General features: G+C 42.2%; 1 protein-coding gene across 1 annotated transcript in view; it reads right to left on the bottom strand.

Moving 5' to 3' along the window:
* STAG3 (stromal antigen 3) overlaps positions 1-17,729 on the bottom strand; it is a 4,836,058-nt gene that overhangs the window by 576,314 nt on the left and 4,242,015 nt on the right. The window contains exon 33 of the mRNA XM_044077272.1: positions 8,070-8,175. Coding sequence (XP_043933207.1) covers positions 8,070-8,175 — 106 coding nt within the window. The remainder of the gene's footprint in view (positions 1-8,069; positions 8,176-17,729) is intronic.

The raw sequence follows: 17,729 nt of genomic DNA, 5'->3' as shown, positions 1-17,729 counted from the left end.
ACATCTATTCATCATCCTGGAATCCTTATTAAGAGGATGAATAGTTGAACTCTCCTCTAAAAGTTCCTTCTTGGTCACTGCCGCCATGACCATGGCATCTGCTGCAACCCCTTTCATCCAGAATGCCTTGTCAAATGGGGTGGTAATTATTTTATTCAGTCTCTGGGGAATGGGTTCGATAGAATCCGGGGTCTCCCATGCCTGCTGAGAGATCAAACCTATGAGCTCATCTGTGTGAGAATTCACCCAGGAGGCAGATGGTCAGGAACCAAAGGCCGCCAGGTACACTGACTCCTCAGATGAAGGATTACTGGACTGTCAAGATGCCTCTCTGTTTCAGGATGTCCAGAATCTCCCCAAAGGAAACAACCTCAGGAGGCGACCATGAGGAGCCTTCTCTCTTATCGAGGTCAGTATCTTGAGTGGCTAACTCCTCCATGGAGTCCAAATGCTTCCTCTTGCAAATTCTCTTCTGAGACACCTCCTCAGTGGGGTACTCTGGGGAAGTATCAGAAGAGTCAAGGGTACCTGGATGGGTATGCTGGCACTTGAGGTCCTGTTGTCCCTGTGGTTGGAACATCTTAGAAGAATGCAGGGTACCTTAATGGGATCGAGGCTCGAGGGGGCAGGTGACCTTCTAGATGCAGTGGCAGCTATAACCCTCTCCAGAGCCGCAAAGGCTGACCGCTTCTGAGTGGAAGAAGACTCTGTCTCCCGAAAAGCCATACTTTCGGGACGGGGTTCCCTCTAGTCCAGAAGACAGATCGCCAGGGGTAGAAGCCGGAGCCGAGTTCATCTGCTCCAAAGCCCTGAGGTGTATCGACTGCTCTGATGACCTGGGAGTCGAGCACAATTGTGGTTTTGCAAGGTTCACTGTGACTCTGGGAATCCTTCGGCTCCAAAAAGGCCGAAGAGCTCCGAGCAAAAGTCTGAACCGGGGAAAAAGACATTTTCGGATCAGAGCTGAAAGGTACCCGGCGTATCAGATATGATGACTTCAAAGGTTGCCCTGAAGTTGGAGGAGGAGGATGTGGGGGAGTAGATGGCTTGGATAAACTTGGAACCGCATGGGTTGAGGCCAAGGGGGACTTAGTGATGCCCTACATCCACAAGATCTTCTGTACTTTTCATTCATTGTCTTCTTCAGTAACACCCCTGGTTGAATGGAAAGAGGACGCTGATGGAGAGTTTGGTCTACTTAAGAATAGAGATGGTACCCGTGAAGGAACAGGATCAAAGGCTGGGGAGTACCGAGTCCTGGAAAGTGTTCAAAAAAGACTTAAATGGGCTTGCTGATGGATCCGATCTATTCTTACTCAACAGAGTTGGAGCCGAATAAGCCAGATCCAACCTAGGAATGCTTCGTGCCAAAGTCTCCAACCGTGTCACAGACTCCACAGACTTAGGAGATTTAGAAGTCTTAATTTTTGGGTCCAAAGGGTCCGTCATAGCCAAGGAAGGCCTCCTCTTTCCTCTGTCGCCACCTCTGGAGGAAAGGGTAGAATCAGGGCTCAAATGAGCAGATTTAGATTTGGTAGAAGTCACTGGTTTTAACTGACTGCCAGAAAAAGCCTCCTCAAAAGCAGATAGCAGTATGCCCCTCAAAATGAGCTTATTTTGTCTTTCAACAAATGCTTGATGGTTGAAAGAATGGCAGATAGTACAATCTTCTTGTAGAGGAAGGGACCCTGGACAATAAATGCACAGGGAGTGCGAGTGACAGAAAGGAATCTTATGATCGCACTTTGTGCATTTTTTTCAATCCTGCTGGTTTGTCTTGCTTTTCTGCCATGTGGCAAAAAAGGTATGGATGGAGAAAAAAAAACACTCAGATGCACATTTAAAGCTAAAAGACAAGGAAAACAAATGGAAAGTTTTATATATACATATGCGTGTGTGTGTGTGTGTGTGTGTGTGTGTGTGTGTGTGTGTGTGTGTGTAATAAGAGAGCAAGAGACTACTGATAGTACTTAAGAATACCTTAAAAGGTAAAAGGCAGGGGGAGTAACCTATAAAAAATGGATACCAGCGAGGGAAAAAGGGAGTGAGAGAAAAAGAAAGCAAAAGTAACCTAATAAAAAAGCAGTTACTATCAGAAAAGGTTTTTAGAAACAAGGGGGATACAAAAAGGTTAAATATGCAAAAAAGATAGAGACACAACTATAGAAATATATATTATAATAATATGACCTGAAAATCCAAGAGCTAGCTGATCAGACCACGTCTTTGCAAAGCGGCAAACGACATCTGAGGTAAAAGGGAGAGGTGCATTGTGGGTAGGGGGTAGCCAAGAGCTTTCTGTTTGCCACAAGCTTAGTCACAGCAGTGTTGGATCCGAAGGATCGGATCCGGACCCAGGTGTGTAGACAAGACAAAAAAAATGACAATATCAAATCATGTATTTGCTCCTCCTCAAACTTGCTTAAATAGGAAAGGTTTACTGGGTCTGGCTCATGGTTTAATTCAAGTAACTGATCCCCTCCTATAAGGGATGCCTCTTTTCATGAAGAGATTCGAGATTCTGAATCTGTTCTTATCAGTTTTCTGATCCAGACCTGGAGGAGAGCTCAGTTTCTGATGCTCCCTGTAGGGGATTCTCTTTCTCTGAGAGTATTCCAAAATGTTGACTGTGATTTGACTTTTATTAAAATCATCTTTTCTTCTCACATATGTGCTGGCCTTGTTTGTTTTATGATTTGCTGTCTTGTTTGGCCTTTGCACTTGCCATCCCTGCGAATTCTCCATTTTTGTCACTCTTCCAGAATGTGCCAGTGTTTTCAGTCCCTCATAAAATACTATAAGCTGTTACAGAAGGAATTTCCAGGACCTGGACCTATCCCTCCAGTTTTGTCATCTTTAGTGTGTGTCACTGCCTGCAATAGATTCAGTCTGCTGCCCCTAAAAATGCAGACAGAATGTATAAAGGTCTTCAGTTGTATAAGTTTTTATACACTCATCCCAAACCTGACACAGCAGCTATAGTTTTCAGCTAATCCTACTGCTGCTAAACATTTGGTTAATATTAATCCTACTCTTTCTGACAAGGATGGGAAGATATGTGATAAGTATGGGGAAAAGTGTAGGTTTCTGCAACTCTGATTTTCAGAATTTTGAATTGTCAGATGCATAAGTTAAAGTTTACTCTAACTGTGAATGTATGAGGCATGTTTTATCTGCAGTTTCTTTTTGTGAGGAAAAATCTGCTTCAAATTTAGTTTCCAACATTATACAGGTCATAACTCATTGCTTACAGTGTGTGTATGACTCAGTTGATACTTCTTCCAGATCTGTGGTCACTGGCACTGTTTTGAGGTTTGCTAGGCTGTGTTCTCAGAACCTCCCAGATGTGAAAAATGAGGATCTGATGTTGTCATTTTCATTCATTCCTCAATTGATGGGTCTCAGATCTGACTCTGTCGCTTCTGCTTCTTCCAGATCCATGGATCCAAACTCTCACCTCCTCTATCTATTCAAAATGGCCCACTAGCCTAGCATACCTTAGATATCTTTTGCTGCAATATTGCTACAGAAGCAGATCCTCTCTCTCTAACTTGAGCTATTGGTGTCTTTTACGAGAAAAAGAGTGAGTCTTTCCAACCTTTTCCTTCAGTATGCTTCCCTTTGAGTTAATTTCACCTTCCTCCCTTTATTCAGGTTTTTTTCTCTTAATCGAGCCCTCCTCCTTTCACTCTTACTGAGACCACAGTATTTCCTTCCAGTACCATTGTTGGCACTTTGGTTTTGGTCTCCTTGTCTCTTTCTCCCCATTTAAGAGATCCTTGACTACCACTGTTGGCACTTTGGTTTTGGTCTCCTTGTCTCTTTCTCCCCATTTAGGAGATCCTTGACTACCACTGTTGATAGTTTTTCTTGTTTGAAAAAAAAAAAATAAATATATATATATATATATATATATATATATATATATATATATATATATATATAAAACATTTCCCATACTTGTAATTATTTTCCCTTTTGGGTCTACCCCCTTTCAGGACTAGCACTCAAGGATGGCTGGCTGACTGATTTCAAGAAATTAATCTATTGTGGTCACAAAATACCCAATTCAGATGCCCACAGGGAATGCATCTATTGTTTGAGTGCTGCTCATTTTTATTTAGATTGTACTATTTGTGCCAGCTTCAACACCAGTGCATTTACAGATGGACGCAGCAAACTAGTTCTGAACGGTCTTCTTCCTTCTCTATTCCAACTGGGGCTCCAACCATCTCTAAGAAATCTGACAAAGGGAAGCTTGCCTTGGATCCCAAAGACAGAGCCTAGGAAGAGATATCCAGATCCTTCAACATCTTTAGCTCCATCCTCAGAGCCACCTCCAAACATGTCAAAAAAATTGGATCAGACATCTACGGAGCCTACTGCTTCATAAATGAAATCACCTTGGAATCTGGTCACCTCCTCATTCACTGGATCCAATATCTTCTTAACACCCTTCCCCATTTTTGCAGGACTTTCCACTTAAGCACACAAGGCCACCATCCACTTGCTCCACACTCAGGTCTTCCAGAAGTTTGTCTGGGGCTGAAGTGGATAGGATGATGAGGCAATTCCTCAGAGCTCAGATCCAGATAGTAGTAATTCCATCTCATCTCGTATCGAATCCATGATCCTGCCCATGACTAGTTCCTCCTTCAGTTTCTCTTTCTCTGATCCAGACTGTGATTTTGGAGTTCTTGGATCTGAAATCCCTGAAGATGTCCTCATCAGATCCAAAGATAGCTCATTCTTCAACTCCAGTTACTTGAGCTGTCCAGCTTTGAGCCTTTTGAGCAGGAAGACTCTCAAAGCTGAAGCGTCAGCACTGGATCTGGGGGACCAGGGTCCACTCCAATGTTGCTGGAGCCATCCCTGTCCCTCAGCTTCAGCTCTGGAGAGTTGGGTCTGACTCGATCCTAAGGTGGAAGGTTTAGGAGGATTCAGGTGTCGGTGGTGCAGGAAACATTGGTTCTGCTACGTCCGGCTTTGGTCTCCCTTAGGCACTCTGCCTTTGAGATTGTGGAGAGGGCTTTCTCTTTACCTACAGAAAGAGCATACCTACCCCTCTTGGATCGTATATATCTCTACCACCTTTGTGTTTTTGCTATGAGCTTTGATCTTCTCTTCAACTGGGAGAGTCAACTTGCCCATTCAAGTCTCCAGTAAGTCCCACACAACTCCCTTGTTACTTCTGATACATCACCAGATCATCCCACTGATGAGGTTCCTTTGAAGGAAACATGTAAAAGGAGTGACTTGGATTCCCCTCAGGAATCTCTCACTCAGGACACCAATTTCGATGAAGGGGAAGGGCCCCCCAGATCTCCACCTGAAGATATCTCTTTTCGAGACATTCTTGAACTCCTAAAGAAAAAAGGTGATTGGTTTTCTGACACCCTATCCCAACAAGAATCTGTGTTACTGGAGGTTTTGTGGTCTAGCCCAGCTACATATTAAGTGCCACCCGGGTTGATGACTTTACAGATCTTGTCTCACACTGGACACGGAAGGAACCAGATACTGTGGAGCCCATCCTTAAATCCCCAAATTTTTAGCCCCCCTCCAAAAGACAGATCTCACTGGAGCAAGGGGGACCCAGATGATCCCATGGCTGTAGCAGCAGCCACTAAGAGCGAGCCTGTGGAGCAGAGTTCTTCAGTCCATCTCCCTAACAGGGAATCTAGGGCCCTGGACAGATTCAGTGTTACTTGGCACATTTCATGAAACTGCAAAGAGATCTGACTAAGCAGTTTTCCAAATCTCTTTCTGCATCCACGTCTGCAGAGGACCAAAATAGTCTCTCTTCGCAACTGGCCACTCTTCAATCTATAACTAATGCATCCATAAGACTGATTTCCCAAGCTGCATAATGTACCTCATGGGAAGCAGGTTCAGGAATAGCCATGAGGACACGTTTGAATGCATCAATGCAAATTTGCGGAGCTCTTCAAGTCTTCATTCATCAATGCTCCATTTGATGGATCTTCCTTATTTGGCCCGAAAGTAAAAGAAATGCTCTCCAGAAGTCAGCAAGAAGGAAAGACCTTAGCCGCTGTATGGATACATTTTTCTAGTCCTCAAAGAACCTTTTCCCAGAATCAACGAGGAGGTAGAAAGATGTGGTTCTGCAAATCCCAGGTCTTTTCCAAGAGTCATGAGGAGATGGTTCTGCCAGAGGCAGAGGGGGGAACTCTAACAGAAGATGCCATCCCCGCAGCAGAGATGGCCACAGAACCAGGGTTTCCTTCTTACACAAGTCTTACCACTGCTCCTGAAAAGCGGCTTGACTGTTGCCCTCTGGAGCCAGTGGGGGGGGGGGGGGAGAGAGAAGAGTTATCTGTGCACCAAAAAGGCTGGATATCCATCACAAAAACATTCCTGGGTGCACATAATTACATCCAAAGGTCATATTTATGGTTTTGGGGGGGGCCTGTGCCTTCGATCCACAGTCTAACAGCTGCCGGTGTCAGATCCAACAGACCCATTAGTTGAGAACAGATGGAAGAGACATCACCAGATCCTGGCTTTCGACCAACATGCTTCTCGGAAATAATTCTATCATCATCATCAACCCCCTTTTCCCCGTTACATGCGGCCTGGGTAATAACTCTATGCTGTTAAACTGATAAGCAAGAGCATGGTATCTAGGTCCAAGGATTCCTCTGTATTCAGCCCTCATTAGAACCATCATTAAATAATGTCCCCTTTGGTATGCACCTGACCAGGCAATATGCAGAAAATGAACATCCATGGAGACTCCTCTCTGAAAGAATACAGGAAGCAAACATGTCCTATGCACATTGTCTTAAAGCCCCATCTCTATACTCACGTTTTCTACAGACTGTTGCGAAGCGATCTATACGCAGCATACAAGGCATCCTTGGATCTTGCTTTACTGGACCTTTTGCACATCTGTGAAGCTTATAACATCACAGCTACTCAATTTAAGTACTTGAACTTTGCTTGCAGCATAAATAGGACATGTTGAAAGGGCAGGTATGTGAAGCACTATCCTTCCCTAATCTTATTCAAGTATATTCATCTCAGGTCTAGCACCCATGTCTCTAATGCACAAAAGCAGTCTGTAAAGTATACCCTAGCTTACATATACCCCTTAAAAAAACATCTAAGGCTCAGAATAGTTGCAGGATGCATTTGGGATGCATAACTAGGATTAAAAAAGCCCCAGTGGTCATTAGCCTAGTATACAGCTATGAACCTAAACACAAAACTAGGTGCAGTGAGAATGGTCACAGTATCTATACAGAAGTCTCAAACTAAAAAGCTGGTGGTATGTACTAAATGGACTAATAAAGGTAGCAGAAGGGGTTCTAAAGTTAACATTGTTGACTTGGCTATCTGGTTCAGTTCCCAGAGGAGATGACTTCTGTACTCAGTGTGCATGAACTTTTTGCATCTAAGGAGGATTTCATCAGGTGCTCCAGTTTCTTCATACATCTTAAAGACACACTGTAGGTGAAACTGTGTTACATGGTGTGCATGCATTCCACGCATGTGCTTTATATCCTGTGGTGGACTGCTACCCCATCCAGGATTATTAGTCTGACTTACATCCACTGAGTGCCAAGAAAGATTCCCCTGTAACCAAGAAAAAGATAAAGTATTGGGAAATTAATTAATTAAAAGGAATATTTATACAGATTTCTGAGTCAATCAGTTAAGACAATAGTACATTAAATGTCTGTCAACTGCACTGCAACCGTTCACGCTGTTGCTGTGTTTTACTATTTATTCCATTTTTCTTAACTGGGTAAAACCTACTGTGCGCTAAAGACTACTTTTCAATGTTGACCTGGGTGGAAGAGCTCTGGAATGCAAACCAGAGGCAAGTTAGTGTAGGCCAACATCCTACACATACGGTCTTAAAAACTGGAAAGAAAGACAAAAGAAAGGAGAAAGCATGCTGATGTTGCCAAAACAATGACCAAGATTAAACCCCAGATCTTGAGCTGTGAGGCCAAAATAGGCTTCAATTTCTTTTTCCGTAGTCAGTGAAAAAGCCCAAGTTGCACATGAAACCATAATTTTATCAAACTGATTCTCCTTACCAAATAACTGCCCAAATAGTCTTCATCATAGTCGTCACTGGTTTCAGCATCCTCGATCAATATTTCTCTTTCCTCTTCCACATCCTCTTCCTCCATCAGACTCAGCCTGCAGTGGTTAAACAAGCCACTTATTGGACACAGAAAAAAATATTGGCTACCAGCTGAAAATGTTCACAACATTGTCAAAAATCTGTGCAAAGGTTAAAACAAGACTTAATCTGATATAGAACTCGTAACAGATTACTAAAGTAACTTTCTTGGTCTGCTGGTTTAATGGCTAAAATTCAGCTTGTAGTGCCTGTAATGTCCCACTTCGGCGCCAGTAATCAAGGAAGCTGAATCCTCACCACTGACACCAGTGAGGGACGTTCACTTGGAACAAAAATAGATGCACACAATTTCCCTTAAGAGCACACAGGGAACACACACAGTCCGGGCTCTGGGTTTCTCTATTTCTCCCCAGGCCCCCAATAAGACTCCCCACTGGCACAGCTGTAGAGTTGAGTCCTCAGCAGAGTGTTCAAGACAAGTCCTCCAACACTCTCTCTGTGTAGCTGACAAACACACTCGTTGAGAGTTGCGCGCACACACACACACACACACCCCTGCGAAAGGCTGGCACAGATTTATTAGCTACGGCCCCTTCTGCCCAGACTATAAGGTAGTTACAATGCTGCCAGACACTCCAAAACCAGCTAATGTAAAGCTCTTACAAGGGTACCCAATTATACTGAGTGAAATTAATATTAATATAAATGACAGTGTTTGGTCAATGCATTAAGGCTTTCAGGAGTGGCCACAGAGTCACCAAACAGATATAAGTACTCTCAAAGATTAAAATATTCTCTAAAGAACCAGCCACAATGAAATATTTAAATATATTTAATAATAAATAAAAGAACATAAAAATACTGAATATCTATTTACAATAAACACCACAGTTTCATCACAGGAAATATTAAAAACAACACAGATTAACAGATTCATACAGCTACAGAAAAACAGTTCATATTGATGCTAGGCTGTTGGCTTGGAGGCCCTTATAAACCTAGTCAAGAATTTTGCCCATGTTCCCACAAAGTCTGCACCTGTCTCCCCTGTCCAGCAGGGACACAGGTGGGATCCCAGGGGTGACTTTTCTGTTTCCCATCCAGTAGTCCAGGTTCCTCTTAAAAGGGGGCTAGAGAGGTACTCTGCTTAACATGGACAGTGAGTCTATACGACAGACAGCGGAGTCTCTGGGACGTAAATCTATCCTGCCAACAAGTTCTATTAATGTCACAGACCAGGTTTAGTCCTTGTGTGCGGGTTGCCTGAGTGGATTTTGACTTATGGATAAGCAGCAACTTCATCAAAGCTGGATCTGAGATGGCCTTGTATGCCAAACACAGGTCACCTCTGAGTAGTCTCTATGAGACTAAGTAGAGGGACAGGACTTTTAGCCTATCTGTACAGGACAGGTGTTTGAGACCCTGGCTTTTTCTGGTCAGGAACCTCTGTGGTCACTCCAGTTGCTGCCTGTGCTTGGCAAAGTACATGCCGAAGGGGGACCTGTACTCGATAATGGGTCTGATAAGGGAAGAGTACAGGGATGTTATGACCTCCTTATTCCTGGATGAAATACCCTTACTTATGAGGAGGGCCATATAGAAAGCCTTCCATACAACGGAGGCAGCGTGGTGGTCAAAAGCCAGGTTGCTAGCAATCTGGGTGCCCAAGTCCCTCACAACTGCTTGCGTGCTTAAGTACATTATTAATGTGATAATTAGTGGGGACGCCATTTTCCCCAAGGGGTTAATGATGCATTTCTTGGCATTCAATTTGAGGCTATGCTCCTGGGACCAGTCATTAGTTTGGGTAAGGGCCACTTGGAGGATGTTCACATCACTAAGGGAAATTAAGATGGCGCCCAGCTTGCAGTCATCTGCAAGCTTGGTCAGCAACAGACCACTGGTTTTGGCTTGCACCTCAGAAAAGTATATCCCAAACAGTAGAGGCCCCAAGACCGATCCTTGGGGTACACCACTCGTTATGGGTCTACTACTAGAGGTGGCTTCTCCTATTTTGACTGAGTGGGTTCTATCAGTGAGCCAGTTAGCTACCCATTTGGTAACATACTGCTTGATGCCTAGCTGGGAGAGTTTATCGATTATGCCCGAGTGTCAAAGGCTTTGGCTAGGTCAGGGAAGGTGGTGTGCACAATCTTCCCCTTGTCCATGACTTTGGTAATTGTTTCAAAGAATTTGACCAAGCTTAATAGGCATGATGTCCCTTTGACAAAACCAAACTGTGCGGGATCAAGCATTTGGAGGTTGCCAATGTCTTTGTTTATAAGGTCCATGATAATGTGTTCCATGGCCTTGCAGATCATGCTAGTTAGGCTCTTGGGCCTATAATTGCCAGGGTCAGTGGACGCTCCATCTTTGTGTAGAGGGATGACAGTGGCTGTCCTCCACTTGGCTGGGATGAAGCCAGTGCTCAGGCTTTGGTTGAATAAGGTGCCTAATGGAGCTGAGAGCTCATGCCTGAGTTCATGTAGGATGCAGCTTGGGATGTTGTCAAGTCCCATGGAGACTGTATTTTTTGCCTTTAAGAAGGCATTAAAGGCCTGCTCCCTGGTGATGAGGGGAGGGGGGCAGGTGCTGTGGATGTCATGGTTTACTGATGGGGAGGCAGGGGGGTGAAGTTTTCACTGAGCCTGTCTGCCAGCAGGTTGGCTATATCTATGGCGTTTGTGCATGTGGTGCTCTTGTCCACCAGTTCAGACCAGATTTGGGTGTTACCTTTGAGATTTGTGGATGTATGCGAAGAAGGCCTTGTGACTGTCCTTAGAGGATGTGGCCAATTTGGACTCGAAGTTAGCCTTAGAGGATTGCACCAGTGACCTTATTTGATTGTTCAGACAAAGGAGATTGCTTCTAACTCGGCACCTCATTCTTCTTGGTCCTGGACAGCAATTTTTTTCCTTTTATTACAGAGTTTGTTTATTGCTGCTGTCCACCAGACATGTTTACTCTTCCTTGAGGAAGATGATTTGGTCCTCTCAAGTATTGCTGAGTCCATACAGCTATGTAGGTGCTCATATAGTTTTTTGGTGTAGGCTTGGACATTAGTGCTAGTTCCAACTGAAGGGATGGTGGCTGTGAAGCTGCTTATAACCTTTCTCAGGGGATTGTAGTCAGCTTTGGAAACATTCTTTCTGTCCCTGACATGGGGGGGGGGGGGGGTCAGGGGAGATGGTGACTTTGAAAGTGATCGCTTTATGGTTGGATCTTACCAAGGTGGAGGGCACCGTAGGGGTGCTACAGTGGCAACTCATGTTGGTTAGTACCAGGTCCAGGATATTTTCACTACTTGTGGACGTGTGTCGACCAGCTGTTCCAATGCACTGGCATTGACAAAGTCAAGGAATCTCTAGGTGTTCATATTTGACCTAGAATAGGTCTTCCACACTACGGTTGAGTAGTTAAAAATCACCCAGGATCAGGGTAGAGGGTTGAATCTTGATGGTGAGTCATGGTTGGGGGTCTGTAGCTAGCTATGCTTTGAATAGGTGTTTTGTCAACAGTTAACTGCACTTGGACTGTCTCCTGTGCATCATACCGTTTGACCAGTCTGGAGGTATGTCTTTGATAAATATTGAAACTCCACCTCCTCTGGCTTTGTAGCCTTCCATTTGGGGTTTGAAAGTATGGTGGGATGAGTAACCTGGTAAGGCTGGGGTGCTCTCTGCAGCTTTTAACCAGGTTTCAGTGATGGCACAAATGTCAGCATCCTCCAGGGTGAGGAATGCTTGCAATGAGTGCAGTTTTATGCTAAGACTTGGCGTTTAGCAGCATGACATTTAAATTTCATTTAGAAGAATTTTTCATGTTGGTAATTTTGTGCTCACGGCTTTGCCTAAAAAAGGCACTATAGGGGAGGCAAGAGCCTTTGCCAGAAGCCTGAAGCCCAGGGGAGACAGATGAAGGCCATCTCTGGCAAAGCATCGTGGTCTGTCAATCATGTCCTCCCAGGCTATCGGGTACTGGATCCCCTTGGAATGACATCAGAAACTAAGCCAATTGTTCAAGTCAATCATTTTCTGTTTGCATTGAGGCATCATTCTAGGTGACAGCAGGATGCTGGCTTAAAGGTAGGGACATACCTGCTTGGGACACACGGTCAGCAAGGTCAATCATGTCTCTCTTTATATAGTCCACAGATGTACATCTCAAGTAAGTCACACCAACATGGACTATGACAGAGTCATAGCAGTACCTGTTAAGAGACTTGACTGCGTGCGTGATATGGTGGAGTCTAGCACCTGACAAGCAACTTACTGTGACTTTTTCCTTGTCTAGCCTGGTGAGACGCACATCTGTGTGTCTCACGATAGAGTCTCATATGATTAGTATATGTTGGGTTTGTGGCTGGCCCTTAGAGACTGTGAAACACAGGCACAGGCGTGTGTACTATGTGTGGTGCTTGGTGCTGTGGGTTGTGATGTGCATGTGTGTTTCTGCTTTGGAGGTCTCTTGTTTAGGTATGTTTTTGCTGAGAACCTTTGCACATGTAGGACTGTGTTGTACACATGTAGGTGGTATTAGAGGTATGGAGTTTGTCATGTTTGTGCGGATGACCTTTTTAGTGTCAGATGTACTGGCTTGTGACAGACAGCAAGGCTTCTAGGTTCTTAATGTAACTGCATCTCTCATATATTGTGTTCTTAACTAATCTCACTATATTTTCCCGACTGATCTAAAGAATTACGATTCCCTGGTCACTTACTATAGCAAGGCAAGATGAAGTAGTGAGGGGTCGTTCTTTGTCAGGTTTCAAAATCAGACTTCACAGAGACTTCTGTCTCATTTAGTATTATAACATCATTCCAGAATGACATCACACACATCTGGTCATATGACATCTGGTTCCCACACTACCCCCATTTCTAGAAACTGTACCAGAATCTCGCACATATGTGTTACCATACACACAGACAGAGCTTTGCCAAAATCTATTATAGCATCTGGAAGCCATAAAACCTTTTCAATACTACAACCCTTCCAGGGTAGCAATTAGTTCACTGCTACAGACAATACAACAAGGATTCATAGTCCTTGTTTTCACAGACATTTTGCCTGTGGCTGCAATCAGAACTGAAAGATATAATCTTTATGGCCTACACCAGGTAATTTCATTTCAAACTATTTTAAAGTTGGCAGGAGTGAGAGTAACTGATTCTCTTCCGGTATTCTCTTTTAAAACATATACATTTATTCAGCTACAATACAGTCAGGACCTACTATTGGTACATTTTTTTAACACAAGCAACTTTACAAATACATTTTCAACACAGCACCTGCACAAATCAGTGTGATATACAAATAACATACAACTCTTTACAAAATTCCAACTGGCATATGTTACACATTCACTGCCCAACTTCTCCTGGCATAGCTGGCAATACCTCACATTGCCACAGTGCCAATGACAGATACTCAGGAAAGGAGCTGGGAAAGTTGACTGGTGAGCAGGAGGATACTTGGCAGCTGTCTTCTTGCAAGGGTAAGTAGTAGGACCACCCACCCACCCAGGTTTTTCATGCAGGGAGCAAATAAACTTTTTTTGGACTGAAGCCATTCATGTGATGATACATACATTCTACATTCAAGGCACACAAAGCAAACATCTGGCATTCTGAACATTTGATCAATTAAATGGAACCCATGTGTGCATGTGCATGCGTCTGTCTACACATACACACCCACAAACACACTAAAGAATAAAGTTGACCAATATCAAAAGCAGAGCAAGGAAGCACTAATGAATAATTTGAGTAATGGAAAAAGGAAATGCAGAGCAGTAAAATGCCAAGTGCTCAGTCATGTCATAAAGAATATTGAGGTCCAGGGGAGGGGTGAGTAAAATGCCTAAAAAAGGCAAAAAAGTAGAATGGTCTGATGCGAAAAGTACACCAGACAATGGTTAACAACAGAAGCAGTGAAGAACTTTCTGCAAATAAAATATCCTGGGCAATTTTTGTCTGACGTAAGTGTGACAAGTGACAAATGAGATTTTGGTAGGAAAGTTACATGGTGGAGCATTACGGATGAAGGGGACAGTCTAGTAGACTGGTAAAGTTTCAGATGCCCTGTTGACTGAAAACCTGCAGTTTCAGTCCTAATGGCTGGCAAGAATGGACCTCCCAGATCAAATGTTCACACAATCTCTCTCCCAGTTCTTGTAAGGTCACATTTTCCTGCTCACTCCCTATCATCAGTTTAATTCAACTATTTGCTGCTGATTAAAAGAAATTCAACAACAGCGACACCGACAGCGTTGGAAAGTTACATGATATTATTATGACATTATGATAACAGCTGAAAATAATGAAGGTACTAGATGCAATATCAAATGTGGAAGAAGAAATGAGGAGATGATAATTAAGAGAAATGATTATCACCACATCTGACAAAACCATGATCTAGCTGAATGCCAGTGAAATAAGAACCATGGTTTGTGACATACATTTGGATTACTGAAAGTACAAACAAGGAGACTGGAGTTGCTGGAAACTGATACCACCACATTCTGCATACCAGACAGTTTTCCATAATGCCTATTCACCAGCAAGCAGCTTAAGTGTGAAATAAGATGGAGAAAATGTGTGTGTGTGTGTGTGTGGGGTGAAGTGCAATTTGTGCAGCAAAAGATGGTCACAATGGAGGATAGGGCCCTTCGAAAAATCCAAGACCGACTAAAATGCTGGAAAAACGGGGACTCATTTTAATGAAATCTGTCAAATCCACACTGAAGCTATAGATGCTATAGCTATAGTATGGAGAGATGAAAAGTCAGTAAGCAAAGGAGTGTAGTAGTGCTGAAATTGAATTCATCCTTATCAAGTCTTGGTGAGTACCTTCGCGAGGTGGACCCTGTTTTCACAAAATCTCACCAAAGCGACACTGATATATAGACTGTATTTATATAGCATATATCATGGACAGAAGTAAATCAAAAATAAAAAAGATAGCTGGGTGCACAACACCCAGGATAAAAAAGTGCTCAATCCTGGTAGGTGCACTGGTGCCAGGACTGGAAAAAAATGACAGTGCAGAATCCTCAAAATATGGAAACAATCCTACAATGGGGACAGGCCAGGCTCAGAATGTCCCCCCTGTTGTAGAAGAAAGTAGTAGTCCACAAAAACAACAAAAATTGATTGGCCAAAGAAGAGCCATAAAGACGACAGAGTGGACTATTGACTATAAAAAAGAAATTATGTATTGTTACTATTATGTAAAAAGCCCAGAATTTCCAGGCACAAGATATACAGAACGATTAAGAAAGAAATTAGAGGAAAGAAAAATACTTCCGCAGGAAAGACTGTTACAAGTTTCAAATAAAAGTTTACTTTCATTAATACAACGCATTTTTGAAAAACAGTATATAGATCAAGAAATTTTTATCTCTTTGGAAAAAGAAGCCTCTGAAGAAGTGAGAAAATATAAACAACAAAACCTAGAGACATTTGAAAAATATAAAACAGAAATATTGACATGAGAAAGAGAGAGATTTGGTATGGTGCAATATTTATGTAAAGGAGAAATCCAAGTTAACTAACATACAGAAGGCAGTTTCAAATATATTCAAAGAAAAATATAGGCAAAAGCATCCAGATATGGAAAGTTTCACAATAAAAAGACTAAATGCACAAAGATTTAATGTAGAAAATATGATTAGTAAAGTAGAAGTTAAAGAAATAGAAGCTGAAGTTATGGAGTGCCTGCGAAGTGAAGGATTTAATATAGAAGGCCTAAAACAGACTACATCACAGCATGATGGAGCGAGTCCCCAGAATAAGGAAAAGCAAGAAGATCAGGAGATATGTGAAGAAGAAATATGGACAGGGGAAAGGAAAAGATATTTAATATAGTGTAATATTTATGCAAAGGAGAAAGCAAAATTAACTAATACAAAAAGAGCACCACCAAAGATATTTGAAGAAAAATATAAGCAAAGGAATCTGGATATGGAAAACTTTACAATACAAAAAATAAGAAGACTAAGAGGAAAAGTAGAGAAAGAGATTAGTAATGGAGAAGTCAAATAAATAGAAATTGAGGAAATGGAACAGCTGCAAAGAGAAGGATTCAGTGTAGAACATCAAATGCAGAAAGCACCACAACAGGATAGAGCAATGGATATCTAAATTAAGGGGAAAGAAGTGGAACAGGAAGCAACAGGTCAGGTGCCATATCAAGATATTTTGGAGCCTTCCACAGGAAACCAGTATGAAAGTTCACTTGAAGCTAGACAGGAAGGAAAGGAACAGGAAACTGTGGAAACTCTGATGCAGTCAATGTTGAGGAGTGATAGGCCAGTAAGTTTCCATATGACAAAACAACAGATGCCACAGGATGAAATTGAAGAGAATGTGCCACAAGATGATGTTATATAACTTTCTATAGAACCCCCGCAGGAAATGGAAAACAAGGGATGTGTCCTCAGTATGGAAGAGAAGGAGTTAAGGGAAGAGTTGCTTGATTTAACAGACAAAAGACAGATATATCAAGATCAATGAGAGAAACAGATTGCAGAGGTTAATAAAATCCCAAAAGTCAGAAGCATGATGAAACAAATAAACACACTAATTAAGACTGTCCATAGAGATCCATGCAATATAACAGAAGTAAACAGATTATATTACTGTGCTGCTAAATTAATAACTGATAAAATTCTATCACAGGAACATAGGGTAGCAAGGGAAAAGGGGGGGGGAGCAAAAGCGAATACCATCCTGGAAATATTAAGTAGAGAAAACTATAAAGCAGCTAAGACAGGAAGTGTCATTGTTAGAAGATTATAGAAGAGGGAACAGATCAACAAAAATATTAAGAAAAATAGATGTGATAAAAGCAATGCGCAGTATTAGAACAGACCAGGATCTATTATGCACTATTGGAGATAACAAACTAAAAATTTCAAAACAGGCGGAAAGACTCAGAAGATACAAAAATAAATAGAAGGGAAAAGCACAAAATAAGCAATTTACTGATGACCCCAAAAAACTTTTATAGAGAACTGGGAAATAAGGTAAAAAGAATTGACAGACCGCCGAAAAAGAGGAAGTAGATACATTTTGGAGAAGTATCTATGATGATCCTGTGGAACATAACAAAGATGCTAAATGGATAGAAGAAGTAAAAGAAAGAAGTTGTTTAAAGGTACAGGATATGAAATCGAATGAAATAACAGCTAGAGAGATTGAAACAAAGTTGAGGAAAAGCCTCTAATTGGAAAACCCCAGGCCCAGATGCAGTACCTAACTTTTGGCTTAAAGAATTAACTTCTTTACATGAGGATCTAGCCATGAGTAAGAACTATTTATATGCACACCCCGAACAGACACTGCACTGGTTAACAACAGGAAAAACAATGCTCTTACTTAAGAGTGAACCTACAAGCTACCCTAAAATTTATAGACCAATAACTTGTCTTCCGACGTATAAACTAAAAACGGGGATTGACGCCGACAAAGTTTATAGTCATTTATAAGAAAACTCAATTATGGCAGCAGAACAAAAGGGCAATAAAAGAAAGTCATATGGAACAAAGGATCATTTGTTGTTAAAGTTATAGTGGAGAACTGTAAGAAAGGGAAGAATCCAAGTATGG

Source organism: Protopterus annectens, chromosome 7.part0, assembly GCF_019279795.1.
Source record: "Protopterus annectens isolate FY-2018-M chromosome 7.part0, PAN1.0, whole genome shotgun sequence".
Classification (NCBI taxonomy): domain Eukaryota; kingdom Metazoa; phylum Chordata; order Ceratodontiformes; family Protopteridae; genus Protopterus; species Protopterus annectens.
Note: the sequence above shows the minus strand (reverse complement) of the source record. Positions and strands in the feature narration are given on the sequence as shown.